The sequence below is a fragment of the Canis aureus genome, chromosome 28 (assembly GCF_053574225.1).
Source record: "Canis aureus isolate CA01 chromosome 28, VMU_Caureus_v.1.0, whole genome shotgun sequence".
Lineage (NCBI taxonomy): Eukaryota > Metazoa > Chordata > Mammalia > Carnivora > Canidae > Canis > Canis aureus.
Genome location: NC_135638.1, coordinates 25,538,529 through 25,554,761, shown reverse-complemented (window position 1 = coordinate 25,554,761; position 16,233 = coordinate 25,538,529). Strand labels below are relative to the sequence as shown.

Here is a 16,233-nt window from a genome sequence, read left to right as displayed (position 1 = left end):
ATTTCATTCCATTCTCTCCACCTACAACCTTTCAAGTTCCCTTTTACATCCTTATCTGCAGAATGAAATCCAGAGTGAGAAGCCTGGCATTCAGAGTTCTCTACATGATCTCAAATGTACTTTTCCAGCCTGTCTCCTATATGTAAGAAAAGTGATTTCGATTTTATGCTTATAAATATGAAAGTAAAATAAAGTTTTAATGAGAATGCCATGTAAAAGCCCAAGGTGTTGCTTCTTGACAGTTTCTCTTTCTGTTTTTATGGAGTAGATCTTTTCCTGTAAATGGGCAGGAATTCAGACAAATTGGATGAATGGCTCTTCTCTGTACCGAGGACTTTTGCTGCCCTTTCTGTTTTGAGTGCCCATCCTTCAGATCCTCCCTCACACGTCACTACCCAAATACCTAGATAAGTTCAGTAGGAAGTGTTTTTTTTTCTTCCTCTGAATTCTAGAAACTTTTCATGCTTTTCTTAGAGAATTTATCACAGTCTGTTTTGAATTGTAATTCTTTGGGCATTTATCTTTTCTTTTTTTGCTACATATGAGCTCCCGGAGGACAAGAATCACGCACACACAAATTCCAGTTACTTTTTTAAGGAAAAATAAAGCACCCACTTCTTTGTTTTTTAAGTAAACGTGAACTTAAAGTTCTATTTTATAGGTCTTTAAATCATTAAATATTGAGCTTCAACAATCATTTCTACAATATGGACAATTAGGAAGAAGGCATGGGGAAATTTAGTACTACATAAAAAGATCCAAATGAGAATATTGCGATCTGGATTCATAGAGGTAAGGAGAATAACATGCCCAGCACCCACATAGTTGGACAGGCAGAAATTTAAAAAGATCCAGACTCACTCAGAAAACCATTAGGGCAAGACAGACTTTATTGAGCAACATCTGCAGCTTTGGATTTTCTTGTGGGGAATTATTCTTAAGCTTTATTTTGTTTTTGCATCTCTACGCACAAGTAATACTGTCACTTTGCTTTGTTTTCTGAAATGGGTAAGGCAACTTTCTCTTCCTCTTTCTGGTCTGCAGAAAGTAGTTTACCTTCTTTCCCTTATTTTTAAACTAATAAAATGTTCATACTTCTTATTTTCCTGTATATATGGAGAAGATATATGTCAGAAGCTCTTAGTTCTTCAGAGAAAAGAATTAGAAGATACTTGAATTTATCTATTGTGAGAAGCTTCTGGTTTTATTGCTTGATATCAGCATCTAGTTTAATATATTTTCTTTGATTTCATTACCAACATATCCTTGCACATACCCCAGTTCAGTGAATGCTTTTATTTTACATGTGACTTTTTTTGATAAATTAAAACCTGTCTCTAGAACATTTCTGAAATTTAATTTTCTCTCCTGTTGCCTCCCAAACCTTGACTGGCGTTTTCCTATTCTAGGGCATGCATTAGCCTGACTTACTGTCTTTGTTTTTGATTTTCAGTAGTTAACAGGTGTCAACGAAATTTATTTTACCATTCCTAGGATGAAGCTGCAGTTTCTATTGGTAGAAAAGAGTTGGTAGGGAAAATCTATATAAAAGTCCTAATTTTTAAGTTTTTATTTTTTTATTTCTAAAAATATTATTTATTTATTCTCTGAGACACAGAGAGAGGCATAGGCAGAGGGAGAGCCAGGTTCCTCACCGGGAGCCTGATGCAGAGCTCGATCCCAGGACCCTGGGATCACTCCCTGAACCAAAGGCGGATGCTCAACTGCTGAGCCACCCAGGCATCTCCCTAATTTTTTAAATGTTAAAACTTTAAAAATCTTCATGTTATTTTTACTAATAAATAGCTAATACAAGGTCAGGACTTAAAGCTAATATACTACAATTTATTACTTAATTATAGTATATTAATTTATTACTTAAAGTATAGTATGTTTTAAATATGTAATTGGTTGTAAGTTTTGTCCTTGGGGAATTTCTTCTTATGTGCTAACCAGTAAACTTTTACTGTAAGAAAAAGAATCATAAAAGCAAATATTTGCTTCGAAGTAAAGTTTCCTTTATCACACTGTATAAACATCTGTGTTTATCCTGAGCTCTCCTGTATTCAAAAGCCTTAGTGCACATCAGATAGGATCATTCATACAAATAATGAAAGATGGGGCACAGACTAATTACATATCTCTAGTACCTGGTAAACACTGTGTAAGTTATCTGTTAAATAAATTTATATTTTTCAGAATTTTGTTAGGATACTGTAGTGTATTAGTAAGTTTAATAATGGAATTGATGTTAAGAGGGAAAAGTTGATGATTCAGGAGACATTAAGGAATGATGAATCATGCTTACTTTGAAGATCTCACACACTTTGGCAAATTGGAATTTTTACATGCCTCCTTCCACATGTTTGTTGAAAACATAAATGAAATGTGTACCACAAAGTGCCCAGCAGTACGTAAGTCGCAATTTCTACAAGCTAGTTGGGGAGGTTCTCAAACAATATCTGATCTTAGGTGATTATAAATGCTAAAATGGAAAAAAAAAAAAAAAAAACCAGGATGATGACAGATTATTTTGAGGAAAGAGTGCTGTAGTTAGGTGGTCCTGAAGGCTTGTTGCAGGAATTGGGATTCAAACAAAGGCCTCCGTGTGAAGAGCTGATGAAGAGCTGAAGGGAGAGTATTCTAGGCAGAGGGGACACAGGCACAAGAGCTAAGATGTGAGAGTGCTCGGTGTGTGTGAGAAGTAGGAAGGGAGCTGTTCCCATAGGAGTCTGATGAGTAGAGGGGTGGGAGGCACTGCTGGGATGCAGCTGGAGAGATAGGAAGAGGTTAGACCATGTGGGTGCTTGTAAGCTAGTAGCAGTAATTCAGAGTTTGGATTTTATTCTAAGGGCAGTGGGAAACAATGGAAAGGGTTTAAACAATGGGGTGAAAATACCAGATTTATAGTGATTAGGAAAATGACCTGGCTCCTGCGCAGATAACGGATTGCAGGGGTAGAGTGAAAGCAGAGATACCAGATTGGAGGTTCTCTAAAGAGACTGAAATGCAATGGTGATTGTTGTCTTTATGGGGGGTTCTTTGGTGGTTGGGTGTTTTGTTTTTGGTTCCTTCTCAGTTTTCCCAGCCTTCCCAGCCTTCCCAGCCAGAGAAAAGCTTCCTAGGACCTGCAGTATTCCACATTCGTTGTTCTCAGGCCTCATATAGTCTTCCATCCACCCATCACTCTGCCAGTGATCACAGTCCTCCAGGAATCATCCTTGAAGGTGTTCTGTGTTCCCATCTTCCTGGAACATGTGCTGGGAGTGTGCTTTCTAGTGGAAAAGGGTAGGAAGCCAGGAATAGGGCAGGCATTCTGGTAATAGGGAGCCCAAGACAGTGGCTGTAGGAGGCTGAGAAGGATAGCAGAGCATTGCACCTGCAGGTAACATCTAGAACTGAAACCGGTGAAGGGACATGTTACCAGTTGGACTCAGTTTAGGACCTTCTTCCTTAGTCTGGCAGCTGTGAATCTAGTTTTGGAAAACAGGACTGTCAACTGTTGCTTCTACCTCCTCACTCAGTCCTTTCCTTAAATATCAGTATTAAATGGAACCAGTTTCAGAGAACCAAGAGACTCATGAAATTTTTGTCAAGATTTTTGGATACTCCTGTCAAATTGTTGGGTGCAGACTCTTCTTCTGTATTGTGTCCCTACATTGAATAGCTTACACATATTTTATTTCTAGTTCTTATGTCACTCCCCCCCCCTCTGCCCATATATCGCTTTTCTTTATCAAGAATCAGGATAAATAAAAGGTACCTCAACTTAGAGATACAATAAACCTTGGAAAAACCAGGACTGCTTTGTGATTGCAGAATGAGGGAAAAATCAAAGAGGGGGTGGGGTGGGAATTAGAGGAAGGATATATTAGTAAGAAAGGAAAACAGGAAAAGTTGTGACTGATTCATCATGTAATATGTGTAGGGTGAAAGTTATTATGTATCTTCCATTGGCAGATCCTGTTAGATTTTTCTCATCTATTCTGCAGTGAATTTCATTTGCAGATGTGACAAAGATGTGCTTTGTTTGAATTGGATGTGTTTGGAGCTAGTATTTTGAAAGGTGGAAAAAAACAGATACAGAGTATATACTATTACAGTAGACTTTCATTAAGGTAACCAGTTAGTTTGGAGTAAGAATTTTCTAAGGTACTTTTACTGTAGTTTAGAATGAAACCCAACTCTCTTGGCCTGTTCCCTTCTCAGAAGTAATTCCTGCCCACATCCCCATGCCCAGTTCCTTTTCATATTCTCTGGATCTGTCCCCATGTTCCAGACCAGTCCGTGTGCCATGCCCCTGGTCTGTACATGGATTTTCTTTTGTCTCTTCCTTTGTCAGTTCCCTCCTTCAGGACCCTTGTTTCCATACATCCAGCACCCAGTCCTGTCCCCCTGCTGAAGAAAATGTTTAGCTCTTCCAGCTCTGCTTCCTGCCTTCTGGAAGAGTATTGTTCTTAATCTCCCTTTATGCCTTAATGTGAATCACTGAACCCCCTTCTGCCATATTAGTTAAGAGTGGATAGTAATACTTAAGAATGTATGGGTCCTGAAATTTGGGGTAGGTTCAGTACCAGATAGTATCTGTGATGTGTGAAAGAAATGGAGTTAAGAACTTCTCTGCTTAAATTTTAGAGGTGAAAAGCTGGAGACTCTTAGGATTTTGTGAAACAGTTTTTTGGCTGTCTGAAACAAAGATGGACAAGATCTAGGACAGTAACTGCATATAATGGACAAAAAGATGGGCACAATGATGAAGGGAAAACATGCTTTTAAAAAAAGCCTTAACTGATGTTAACTATCCTGGAATTGAAATAAAAAGCTTAATTTGGGGCAGCCCGGGTGGCTTGGTGGTTTAGCGCTGCCTTTGGCCCCAGGGGCCTGATCCTGGAGACCCAGGATGGAGTCCCATGTCCGGCTCCCTGCGTGGAGCCTGCTTCTCCCTCTGCCTGTGTCTCTGCCAGTCTCTCTCTCTCTCTCTCTCTCTCTCTCTCTCTGTCTCTCATGAATAAATAAATGGAATCTTTAAAAAAAAAAAAACTTAATTTGTAAAAAGCCTTTATCAGTGGCTGTCTATTTGAAGAAGTATTTGTCGTCAAAATTTTAACATAGCATGAATTTGGACAGTTTTCTATCATGGTGTTTCATCCATATTTCTATTTTTTATACCTCAAAATAAAAAAAATTAAATCTATTAGTGGGTTTTTTTTTTTATACTTTCTCTTCCTTTTTAAAAAACTATATCCTGTGATAGCATCCTTTTTGTGTGTCCTTATTTCATAATTTAGCCCTGATTGTCCTTGTGTTGGGGCCAATACCCAGGGCCTCTTCTGCATCACACTCTTGGTTAGATGTTGGCATATGATGTTTTATCTTGATACAGTGCTACACAAACCTGACCCTCCTGGTGGCAGAATCAGAAAGCTGTTTTTCCTGTGCATGACTTTCTTTCTTTAACCTGATAGCTAATGGATTTAGAAGAAGGAAATACATGCAGGGGAATTGAGAGACAGTGTGCGCACACCGGGCTCTCAGGTCAGAGCTGTAATCACCTTACTGTGCTGCCACCCAAAAATGTGTGAGAATGTGGATCTTGCAGCCTAAGTTTGTTCATCTGTAAAATGCAGATAAAGGTACTTCATGAGTCTCCATGAGAAGCAAGTGATGTGTTAGATGTAAGGTAAGCTTAAAATAGTGCCTAGAATTAGTACTTCATAAATATTAGTTTCTTAATCCCAACAGTATTGACATCTTGAGCTAGATAACTTTGTTGTAGGGGCTGTCCTGTACGTTGTAGGGTGTTTAGCCTCATCCTTGACATGTAGCCTCTTAGCAAACCCATTAAGTTGTGACAACCAAAAATATCCCCAGGCATTGCCCAGTGTCCCCCTGATGAGAACCACTATACATAAATATAATATTTACTAGCTATTTGTCTACCTTTGCAAATCACAGTCCCTCCTAAAGTCTGGCTGGTCCCTGAAAGTTCTCTTCTCATCTGACCTGCTTCTTTTTGTCATGTTGGACTTGTCTGAGTTGATTCACTGGATGAATATCGAGATTAGGTGAGCCAGGTATCCCTGGGAACCAATCTACAAGACTATATTGTGACTCTTCAACAGAGTGAAGGCAGATGATTTTTTTTTTTAAACATCATCTCTATACCCAAAGTGGAGCTCAAGCTCAATACCCCAAGATCAAGAGTCCCAAGGCCTACTAACTGAGCCAGCTAAGTGGCCTCCCCCCAACTCCATTCTTCTTTTGAAAACCCTAGCATATCTATGAACCTCTCCCAAAATTCCAAGTTGTATTCCCATATGAACCACATAGCTTTTTTTTTTCTATTCTTTTTTAGTTGTGAGGTTTTTATATCAGTCCTCTTCTGATTGCTTTATTTCCCTGCCTGGACATAAGATGATTTTGCAGAATTTTAATTGCTTCAGTTTCACAGAATAAACATAGATTACATTTATAGTAATAGCGGAGTTGCTTTTTCATAGTTTCACTCCTGACCACTTAAGAATAAATTTATGAGCCTTCATTGATTTCCAGAGGACTCTTTAGAGCATATGTTGTTGTAGAAGCAGTGTAGTATAATCTGTAAAAGTCCTGAAGTCAGACCACATGGGTTCAAATCCTGGTTCCATCAGCTGAGCCCGGTTACTTCTCCTTTTATGCTTCAGTTTCTCCTCAGTTTTCCTGTCAGTAAGGCTTTTGTGAAAAGTCACACAGTCTTGCTTGTAATAAGCTCAGCCATTGAATATTAAATATTGTTAGGTTACTGGATTGATTTAACTTGAAGGAAAGGAAGACCTTATTTAAAGTGAGACAGTGTGGGGCAACTGGGTGGCTAACTGGTTGAGTGTCTGCCTTTAGCTCAGGTCGTGATTCTAGGGTCCTGGCATCAAGTCCTGCATTGGACTATCTGCAGGGAGCCTGCTTCTCCCTCTGCTTATGTCTCTGCCTCTCTCTCTGTATCTCTCCTGAATAAATAAATGAAATCTTAAAAAAAAAAAAAAAAAGTGAGACAGTTTGGTATGGCAAACAAGGACATACAGATTTTGGAGTTGGACAGATTTGGACTTAAATCCTAGCCCATTAACTGGATAGTAGCTTGGGCAAGTGATTTCTTTCTTTCTTTAATAATATTATTATTATTGGGGAAGGGGTAAATGATTTAATCTCATTGGTTTTCTCCACAGCAGCATCTTCATTTCCAATACAGGATGTTAGCTCTTTTTCTCCAGAGAAAACTGAAGCAGGCAAGTGTGATCTTTTCAGATTTCTACTCCCATATCTGCCTGGCTTTATTTTTAGTTAGGCTGAGAATATGAGAGTCTTCATCTGCGACCCTTCTCTGTGCTTTCACAGTGTACCATGCATACATCTAAAATCACGCTTACTGAACTTTTGAAATTTTTATATTGCTTATCATTCTCAGATAAGTTCTTTGCAGGTAGGATTTTCTCTTATCTTTGTCTTTCTATTGGTTAACGCATAATGAATCCTTAATAAGTATTTGTTGAACGAAGGAATAAAAAGTAATTTGAAACAAATTGCTATGTATTAGATCCAATTTATTGACTACTTATACAGAGCTAGGTTTTTTACTTAAATGCTTAAAACAACTATATGAAATAGGTGTTGCTAGCCTCATTTTCTAGGTTAGGAAAAGAGGGCTTAGATAATTTAATCTAGTCCAAGGACTAAGGTAGAGAATTGCATCATTTTGTCCCTGTAACAGTTGTGGTCACAAGACAGAAGATTGTCTCTCAGGAGTTTTTGGCCTTGGAGGAACACAGTAGCTAGCTACCAAACTGCGGCCTGTTCAGGAGGGCACAAGATGAGCAAATACATATCCTGATCCCCTTTTCCCCATTTCATGCCAGAGGGATGAAATCAACCAGCAGCTAGAGGGCAATGGAGCTTATAGGATGCAGGCTGTAGAGGTCAGCATCCCAGGGCGTGGAGCAGGGTGGAGATGGATCTGAAAAGACATAGAGGATATCCAGCAGAGTCCTCCCCTTCCTGTCCCTTAGTATTATCTCTTGTACTTTGGGCATAAAACTCGTGTTTCTAACTCAGAGAAAACACAATTAGTCACTGTTGGCCAACTGTATCCAGTTCATTCATACTCCCACCTGGAACCACTGCCTGTGTTCATAGAAGGGAACAGAGAAGAAAACTAAGATAAAACAAAACTGCTATTGTCTTGGCATCTGTAGCTAGTCTTTTGCCTCAAGCTGATAACTAGTACCTATTTTATGTTCCCCTACCGTTTTCCAGGACGTAGCTGGTCAAAGGTGTTTACTGGTGGAGGACTCCAGACCTTCATTCCCACAGGATCAAAGTCTGTAGTAGTCCATCTTTATTGAGTTGCCAGTTTCCCATTGACTGGTACTGTTGGACATGCCCCATTGAATCTTTTCCATTCAGACATAATTCTCCTCCCCACACCGTATAATGACATCTAAGTTTCCCCACTGGAAATCCAGATCAGTCACCTGACTGGGACAGTGACCTCTGTCTTACTAGGTTGAGTGGCTTTATAAACCACAGATGGCTAAGGAGTAGGCTTAGCTTTCAGTTTAACAGGACTAGACTGTTCCTCACTGGAAGCGCTCCTCCACCAAACCCAGGGTTGCAGCAGAAAGCAGAAATTGCTTAGAGATAATACTGAGAAGAGCTATTCTTGGTTCCTGCCCAACAGAGTCTGTGTGCAATAGCACCATACATTGGCTTTTGGTGTAGCATGTATACCACATCTTATGGTCTAGTACCAGTGTTAAACAGTGTTATCTCCCAGCAGGTGCCAGAGCTGAGCTTTCTATAGCCATTCCATTGCTCTGTTAGGCAACTTCTTCTAAGTGAAGAGACGTAAGACTAGCACATTCTATGGTTATGAGCCTTTTGTCACACTTCCTGGCCTTAAATGTGTTCCTTGGCATGATGTGATGTTTATAGGATTTATGACAGTAAGTAAGGCATGATATAACCATGGATGGTGCTTCTGGCCAGAAGCATTTCGGGGAAGGAAGGCAAATCTGGCTTCTGTGAGGACAGATGTTGCTCCAAGTGGCTGTCTGCTCCCCTTATGGGATGGTGCCATAGTAGGGCTTAATTTTGGTTTTTGCTGTTGAAGTTGGGCGCTCAGCACTGGTATAAGCTAGATCAGGATAGCCTGAGGAAGCCCATATTGTTGCCCATCTATGCCCTTTTGTTTGTATGGGGGCAGGAGGTACATGGGGAATCTGTGTAACTTCCCCTCAATTTTAGTATAAACCTTAAACTGTTAAAAAAAATAGTGTTAATAAAAACTATGATAGAAGAAAATTTAGTATCTTGAGAAGAAAAGGGGTATAATATCATGTTAAATCACAGATCCCAGGGATCCCTGGGTGGCGCAGCAGTTTGGCGTCTGCCTTTGGCCCAGGGCGCGATCCTGGAGACCTGGGATCGAGTCCCACGTTGGGCTCCTGGTGCATGGAGCCTGCTTCTCCCTCTGCTTGTGTCTCTGCCTCTCTCTCTGTGTGTGACTATCATAAATAAATAAATAAACTTATAAAAAAAAATAAAAAATAAATCACAGATCCTGGAATGAGACCCCACTTCAAGTTCTGATTCCACCAACCAGTTGCTTCAATGACTTTAAGCAGTTACTTAGCCCCACTAAGTGTCTCTTTGCTCACATGTAAAACGAGAGTGACGATAGTATCTCCTAGGGTTACTGTGAAGATTAGATGTCATCCCAGTGCCTAGCATACAGTAATAATAATCATCACTATCATTATTGGTATTAAAATACGAAGTTTAAAGTACTAATTTGTAAAACAGTATGTTCCATCATTTAACATACGTACACAGATACACATAATACATATATAAAAAATTGTCACACCCTTACATGTTTATAGACAGAAAAATGAAATACATGCAAAAAATATTGACTGTACATGTCTGTTGTGTGCTGAAATAATGGATTTTTTCTACATGCCTTTCTGTATGCTTCTAATTTTTATGGTTATTATTTTTGTATTCAAATGACAAAAGTCACTCCATGAATTTTATGAAGAATTTAAAAGTGACTCAAGAAGGTAATTGAGCCAAATTTCATCACATAAAAACATAGTTTTTAGCCTAAGGTTTAGTTAATCCTTGTTGATGAAATCAGGGAGGATACCACAATTCAGCCAATTCAGTCTGAGAACTGAGGGTACATTCAGTCAGGGACCATCGCAGTTCTGATACTAAGTTTATGTTGTTGATGATGGGTCTCCATGTCAACAAAATGAAGTATAGTCACTGAGCGGTGAAAACACAGACATTGCCCAGAGATTGAACGGAGTACTCCAGAAACTGAGTGACATAGATATGACAGATCTTGATCATTCAGGAATCTTCCGTGCATAAGCATCAAAAGCAAGCAAAGAAGCGTAAGCTGTGATTCATAGCACCAAAATGAGTGAATTGCTTCTGAAAGAGTGATTTCATTTTCTCAGATATTTCTGTACTTCAGAATTTTGGATCCCATGCAGTTCAGGCCAAGTCACAGTGGAAAATAAGTCCAACTTCTTTTTGAGGTCTAATAGACTGATTCTCTCAGGATGCTCATGAGCTCCCAGAAGTGTTAGATCTGAGTTTGGTAAATACCTTCAACAACTTTTTGCTGCTAAGTCATCTAACCAGTTAAAATAATCTAACTTTCACAGCTAACTTCCACTCCTTCCAAGTAACCCATAAACTGTCAGGTCAAAGGCGTTAGACAAAGAAATACTGCCTTAGCTACTTTGTCTTGGGTTCATTGAGCAAGCAATGGGTGATTGGGAAAGAGGCTGACTGACATCCATAGGAGCAGTCATCTTGACTACCTGATTATTGAGAGTCTCTCTTCAGTGAGCTTTTATGTAGGACACAAATGTTTTTTACATTCTGTGCTGTATTGAAAAGTTCATCTACATGCATCTGCAAACCCCTCCCTCTTTTAAACTTTTAAAAAATTTGATTAAGAAAAAGATGAAAGTACAACTTATGGGAATATATTCTCCCCTTTAAAAAACAATTGGATCTTGTCCTTTCCAACTCTTTTACAAGTGAGCCATCCATTAACCACTGGCCACAGGTCAGCATTGATATATACCTTGGGCATGCATTTCTCCTGACACCACATATACTGCTCAGAATTCTGCCCACTTTGGGAAGATTTCCCTTCACCACTCTTTCAGGACCATCTGTGAATAGGGCAACATTGTCTTCTTTCTGGTTGGAACTAACATACCATACATGTCTGTTCATAATCGGACATGTCTTTTCTCTCCTCTGCTAACTGGTCATAGGATCCTCCCTGGGAGCATGTGTTGAGAGCTAAAAAGGAAGATGCTGCAAGTACCAGGTGTTCTGTAGTTTACTTGTGCCTTCCAGAACTGCTCAGGCCTAGTCTTGCTTTTAACATATCAAGTGGAACGCTTTTGTACAGTCTGGTTTTATGATTCAGTGGGTCAGATAATACTGTTCATGATGGACTGTTTTTAATACACAGTTTCTTGACTTTGATTTCCCATGGGCAGGTATATAATCTTTACTTCAGCTTAGTAGCAAGCCAAGAACCAAATGGACAAAAGTTATTGACAGTACCCTAAGGAGTCCATAACTCTTATTCTCTTGATGCTTGTCAGGGGCCCCTTACCCCATCCCTGCCTGCTGTATCATTAGTAGTACTAGTGGGTGTGCTAAGGCATAGCCCCAAGAGTCAGGGCAGCTTTTATTGCTGAAGAATCTTGTCTTGAATCAGGCCCCAGTAAAAACTGGCAGCCTTATGGGTTCCCCAGGATATAAGTCAGAGCAGCATATCAAAATATGAAGCTCACCAGTTGTGTTACCTCCTTCTTAGCGAACATAGTACCAAGTGTGGCAGTTTTACTTTAGATGGGATATCCAGCCTCAGTCCTCTGGAGCCATAGGAACAACCAATGTGGTAGATCCCTAACTTCCATGGGTTTTATCCTCCATCCTCTGGCCTGTATGTGTATCTTACAAAGGTATGGAGTGCTTGCTACTTCTTGTTCACCAGATCCAGTTAACATAATGCCATAACTGTGATGAACCAGTGTAGTGATCTTTGGAATACTGAGATGATCAAGGTCTTTCCAGACTATATTATGACAGTGTAGAAATAGCCCTTAGGTAAAACATTGAAGACGCACTACTATTTCAGGCAGTTGGGAAATTGCATCGTATTATCCTTATTGGTGATGATACAAAAGAAAACATTTGCCAGGTCAATAGTTACTACCAGATATCAGACGTTATGCTCATTTTCTCCAGCAAGAAGGATCACATTTAGAAGTGCAGCCATGATTGGCCTCACCATCTGATCAAAGTCATAGTAATCTGCTGTCATGTTCCAAGATCTTTCTGGCTTTGGTCCAGGTAAACAGGCAAGTTAAAAGGAGATAGAACAGGAATCAGTGCTGCTATATCCTTCAAGTTTTTTGATAGTAGTACTGATTTCTGAGCTTATCCCATGGATATGGTACAGCTTTTGGTTTACTTTCATAGTGAGGAGAGGAGAAGAGTTCCAAGGGCTTCTTCATGGCCCTTTGTTCTATATGACTTTTATGACATAGGAGAGGGAACCATTGCGGGGACTTGGGCAATTCCTAAGTATATCCCGTTTGCACAAAAATTTTAGGACTTGGGACATAACCACAGGATGGGCCTGTTGTCCCATTGTACCCACCATGAGATATCAGGGTTGACTTCATCACTCATCTCTTTTCTGGAATGAGATAGGTCCTCTGACTGGTGAGCCATGTTTTGGATCTCCCGGGATTAGTGTCAGTTTAGACCTAGTGTCTAATAACCCTTGGAAAGGCTATACATTTCTCTTTCCCCAGTGGGCAGTCACCTTTATGAATGGCTGTAGGTCTTGGAGAAGGACCGGAGAAAAATTGATAGGATATACTTGTCACCATGTATAGGATCACAGTAATCTCATATTTAGTCCTCCTTGGTCTAACATCCTTTGAATGTACTCCCATATATGCTCCTCAGACTCCTGCTGGTAAAAATTTTTGACATTCTGCAGATTTTTCGGTATAAAGGCAGTCCCTTTCTAGAGTCAGCTTTGAACTTCTTTCTGGGTTCTTTGGGAGCTAACTCCTGTTAGGGTGCAATGAAGGGTGGTGGGAATAGGCAGTGAAGAATTGGCATCCCCATAAGTGCTGGGCTCTATACTTAATTGTGTACTATTCATGTCCCCTGGGTACCTTGTATGAAACCGCTTATCCTGCTTCCCAGCTCTTTCCTCCTCATCTATTCCTGTTGCCACTTAATGACATATTTTATTGTCCCTTCCAAAGAGAAGGTCTAAGGCATCATGTTCTCCTCTAGTTCTGTTCCTGTGGACCATGCACAGTAAGATACAAATAGACAGTCAAGCTCATATATAATGCGGTATCAATAAGGCCTACCATCCTCTGGGTCCCACATTCTCAAGAGATAGGTGTGAAATGTGTAGCACTGTAACTTTCACCCTCTTGTCACTTCTGCCACAGATGGAGAATGGGCTGATATGGGTCTGGGATTCCTGGACAAGTTCATCTGCATTAATTTCCATCCGCTGGGATTCCTGGACAAGTTCATCTGCTTAATTTCCATCCGCTGTGATTCTTTAGCAGTAAAGCTCTGGGACTGCAGGGCAAGACTTTGATCAGGTGGCTGGTCTACTGGGGAGCTGAAAAAGCTAGCTGCTTTTATGGGACACTCTGAGCTTAGGAGGAGGCCAGTTACATTTCTGTGTTTTTTTTGACAGCTAATTCAACTATGTATAAGTCTTTCTTGACTGCCTTTCCAGCATCAAATCCAGAAAAGTAGGTTTTGAATAATCTCAAAGGAAGCACCCTTTTTTTTATTTTGAAGTTTTTTGTTTTTTTTTTAAGATTTTATTTATTTATTCAGGAGAGACACAGAGAGAGAGAGAGAGAGAGAGAGAGAGAGCGCGCGCGAAGCCAAAGACACAGGCAGAGGGAGAAGCAGGCTCCATTCAGGGAGCCTGATGTGGGACTTGATCCGGATCTCCTGGGCCAAAGGCGGCGCTAAACCAAGGAAGTGCCCTTTTAATCGATTAAAACTCACTATACCTGAATATTCAATGCCTCCTAATAGATATTTGAAATCATTACTTGAATATAATTTATTTATAATTATTATATCTCTCAGAATGACTTCCTAAAATTAGTCACCAGGGAAACTGGCAAACTAATTCCTTAATGGGTGTTATTTGGTATCCGTGGAGAGTCTGGGTTGATATGTGTAGCAGAAGTGACCTCAGTTTGACATTTTGAGCCCTTTGTCCTTGGGTGAATGATAAGATTAACATAATTATATTTGTTCTCTATGAAGATCTATAATATCTCTGATCAGGGGTCCAGTACAGAAGAATTATCCAAAGTTGTTAGAATGTATAGCATAGCACAATGCTTAAGAGTCCAGACTGGAGCCACACAGCCTGGGTTCAAATCCTGGATAGGCAAATTTATTTAAGATCTCCATGTCTCAGTTGCCTCACATGTAAAATGGAAGTAAATAGTTACCTACCACTATATAGGATCCTAATCTGAAGCAGGCTTCACCTCATCTTGATGCAAAAAGTCTGAAAAACACACTTTAGGGGTGCCTGGCTGCCTCAGTCGGAAGAGTACGTAGCTCTTAATCTCAGGGTTGTGAGTTCAAGCTCCACCTTGGGTGTAGAGATTACTTAAATGAATAAACTTTAAAAAAAAGTTGAAAAACATACTTTGAAAAACCTTGCTTGAAATCTAACAGAATAGAACCCTTTTAGGTGAAAGTTGGGTTAGTCCATATGAATTTCTTAGTAGCGAGAGAAGGTAGATGGGATGCACATGTTTGATTGTGATTTAGCTAAGAGAAACATAAGAGAAACTATATCTCTAACCTGGGCTGAGACATATGATCAAATGTAAATTCCTCCCAGAATAAGCATAAAATGAGTCCTGTGAATAATGACAAATCATTGGGTTTTTTTAGATTTTTTTTGCTAATCCGTGTTTTTTTTCTTTTTTTTTTTTCCTGTTCATTAAGGTTGCATGATGGAATTTGAATATTACCTCAAGAGGTTTTATATTTTGGATTAGCTAGCTGTGTTTGTCCTCTGCTATTTCTTCGGACTCATTTTTTGGTGTCCTTTTGAGGCAATAAACCCAAAGGGATTATACCATGGACTACAAAGAAAGCTGCCCAAGTGTAAGCATTCCCAGCTCTGATGAACACAGAGAGAAGAAGAAGAGGTTTACTGTAAGTATGTAATATAAAGCATATGGAGGACAATGGAATAGAGAATATTTCCATTTCTCCTTTTGTTCTTCCTTAACCAGAACATCCTCCCCATGTTTCCACATATCCAGACCTTACTTATCTTTCAAATGATATATCCTCCACAGTCTTCCCTTTGTACTGTAACAGAATATAGTCTCCTTTTCAGACTTTTCCCTGTTTACCCTTGGAGAAGCTTTTGGAACCCTAATAGATCCTCTCACCAGAAAATGTGCAAACACAATGATCTACAAACATGCTTGCAATTTTGCATGCATTGTCAGGTTAATGGACTCCAGAAGTCATTGATCCCATATTAAGAACCACTGACTGTCTTGTAATTTCCACAGCATCTTTCTTATGACATTAATCATTTTATACCTCAGTTTTTAAAAAATGTTTAATCCAGTATTTTATCTTTTTTTTCCACCTGAAAGGTTTTTTTTTTTACCTGAAAGGCAAGATTAGTCGATCTCTAATTTTACTTTTTATCACGGTAGTATCTACTATAGAACAATAAAGAATAAGGACAATGAATGTTTGCTGGATCATTGTATCAGTGACTATTATTGGAGAGTAGCCATTTCTCTAATTAGTGTAATGAAGCATGCTGTATTTAGTTCCAGTAGTCCTGTTTGTGTGTACATTCCCAGATCGCCTGCCCTCCTCCCCCTGAAACAGTATCAGTTATCTTGTCTGTAACTGATCTGCTCTTCCTTGTAAGCTCCCACCTGCTGAATGCTATGAAGAAATTAAGCCAATTCTGTATAACACTTACTTCGAGCTAAAATTTAAGCAGTTCCTTTAAGTTAAAATGCTTGGGCTGTCTTCATTCTGCTCTCTTTCTCCCACTTGAACACACACTTCTCCAATTTGATGTTGCAGTTTATGGGTAGAGAGGTG

The 16,233-nt window shown here is 39.5% G+C and overlaps 1 protein-coding gene across 8 annotated transcripts in view; it reads left to right on the top strand.

The window, feature by feature from the left end:
* Positions 1 to 16,233, top strand: part of SGK3 (serum/glucocorticoid regulated kinase family member 3) — a 180,820-nt gene that overhangs the window by 93,302 nt on the left and 71,285 nt on the right. For 6 of the 8 annotated variants that reach the window (XM_077876729.1, XM_077876726.1, XM_077876730.1 and 3 more), the window contains exon 2: positions 15,100 to 15,312. The exons of the other annotated variants lie outside the window; for them this stretch is intronic. In XM_077876729.1, the coding sequence (XP_077732855.1) occupies positions 15,235 to 15,312 (78 nt within the window). In that variant the 5' untranslated portion in view covers positions 15,100 to 15,234. The remainder of the gene's footprint in view (positions 1 to 15,099; positions 15,313 to 16,233) is intronic. 8 annotated transcript variants of the gene reach the window in all.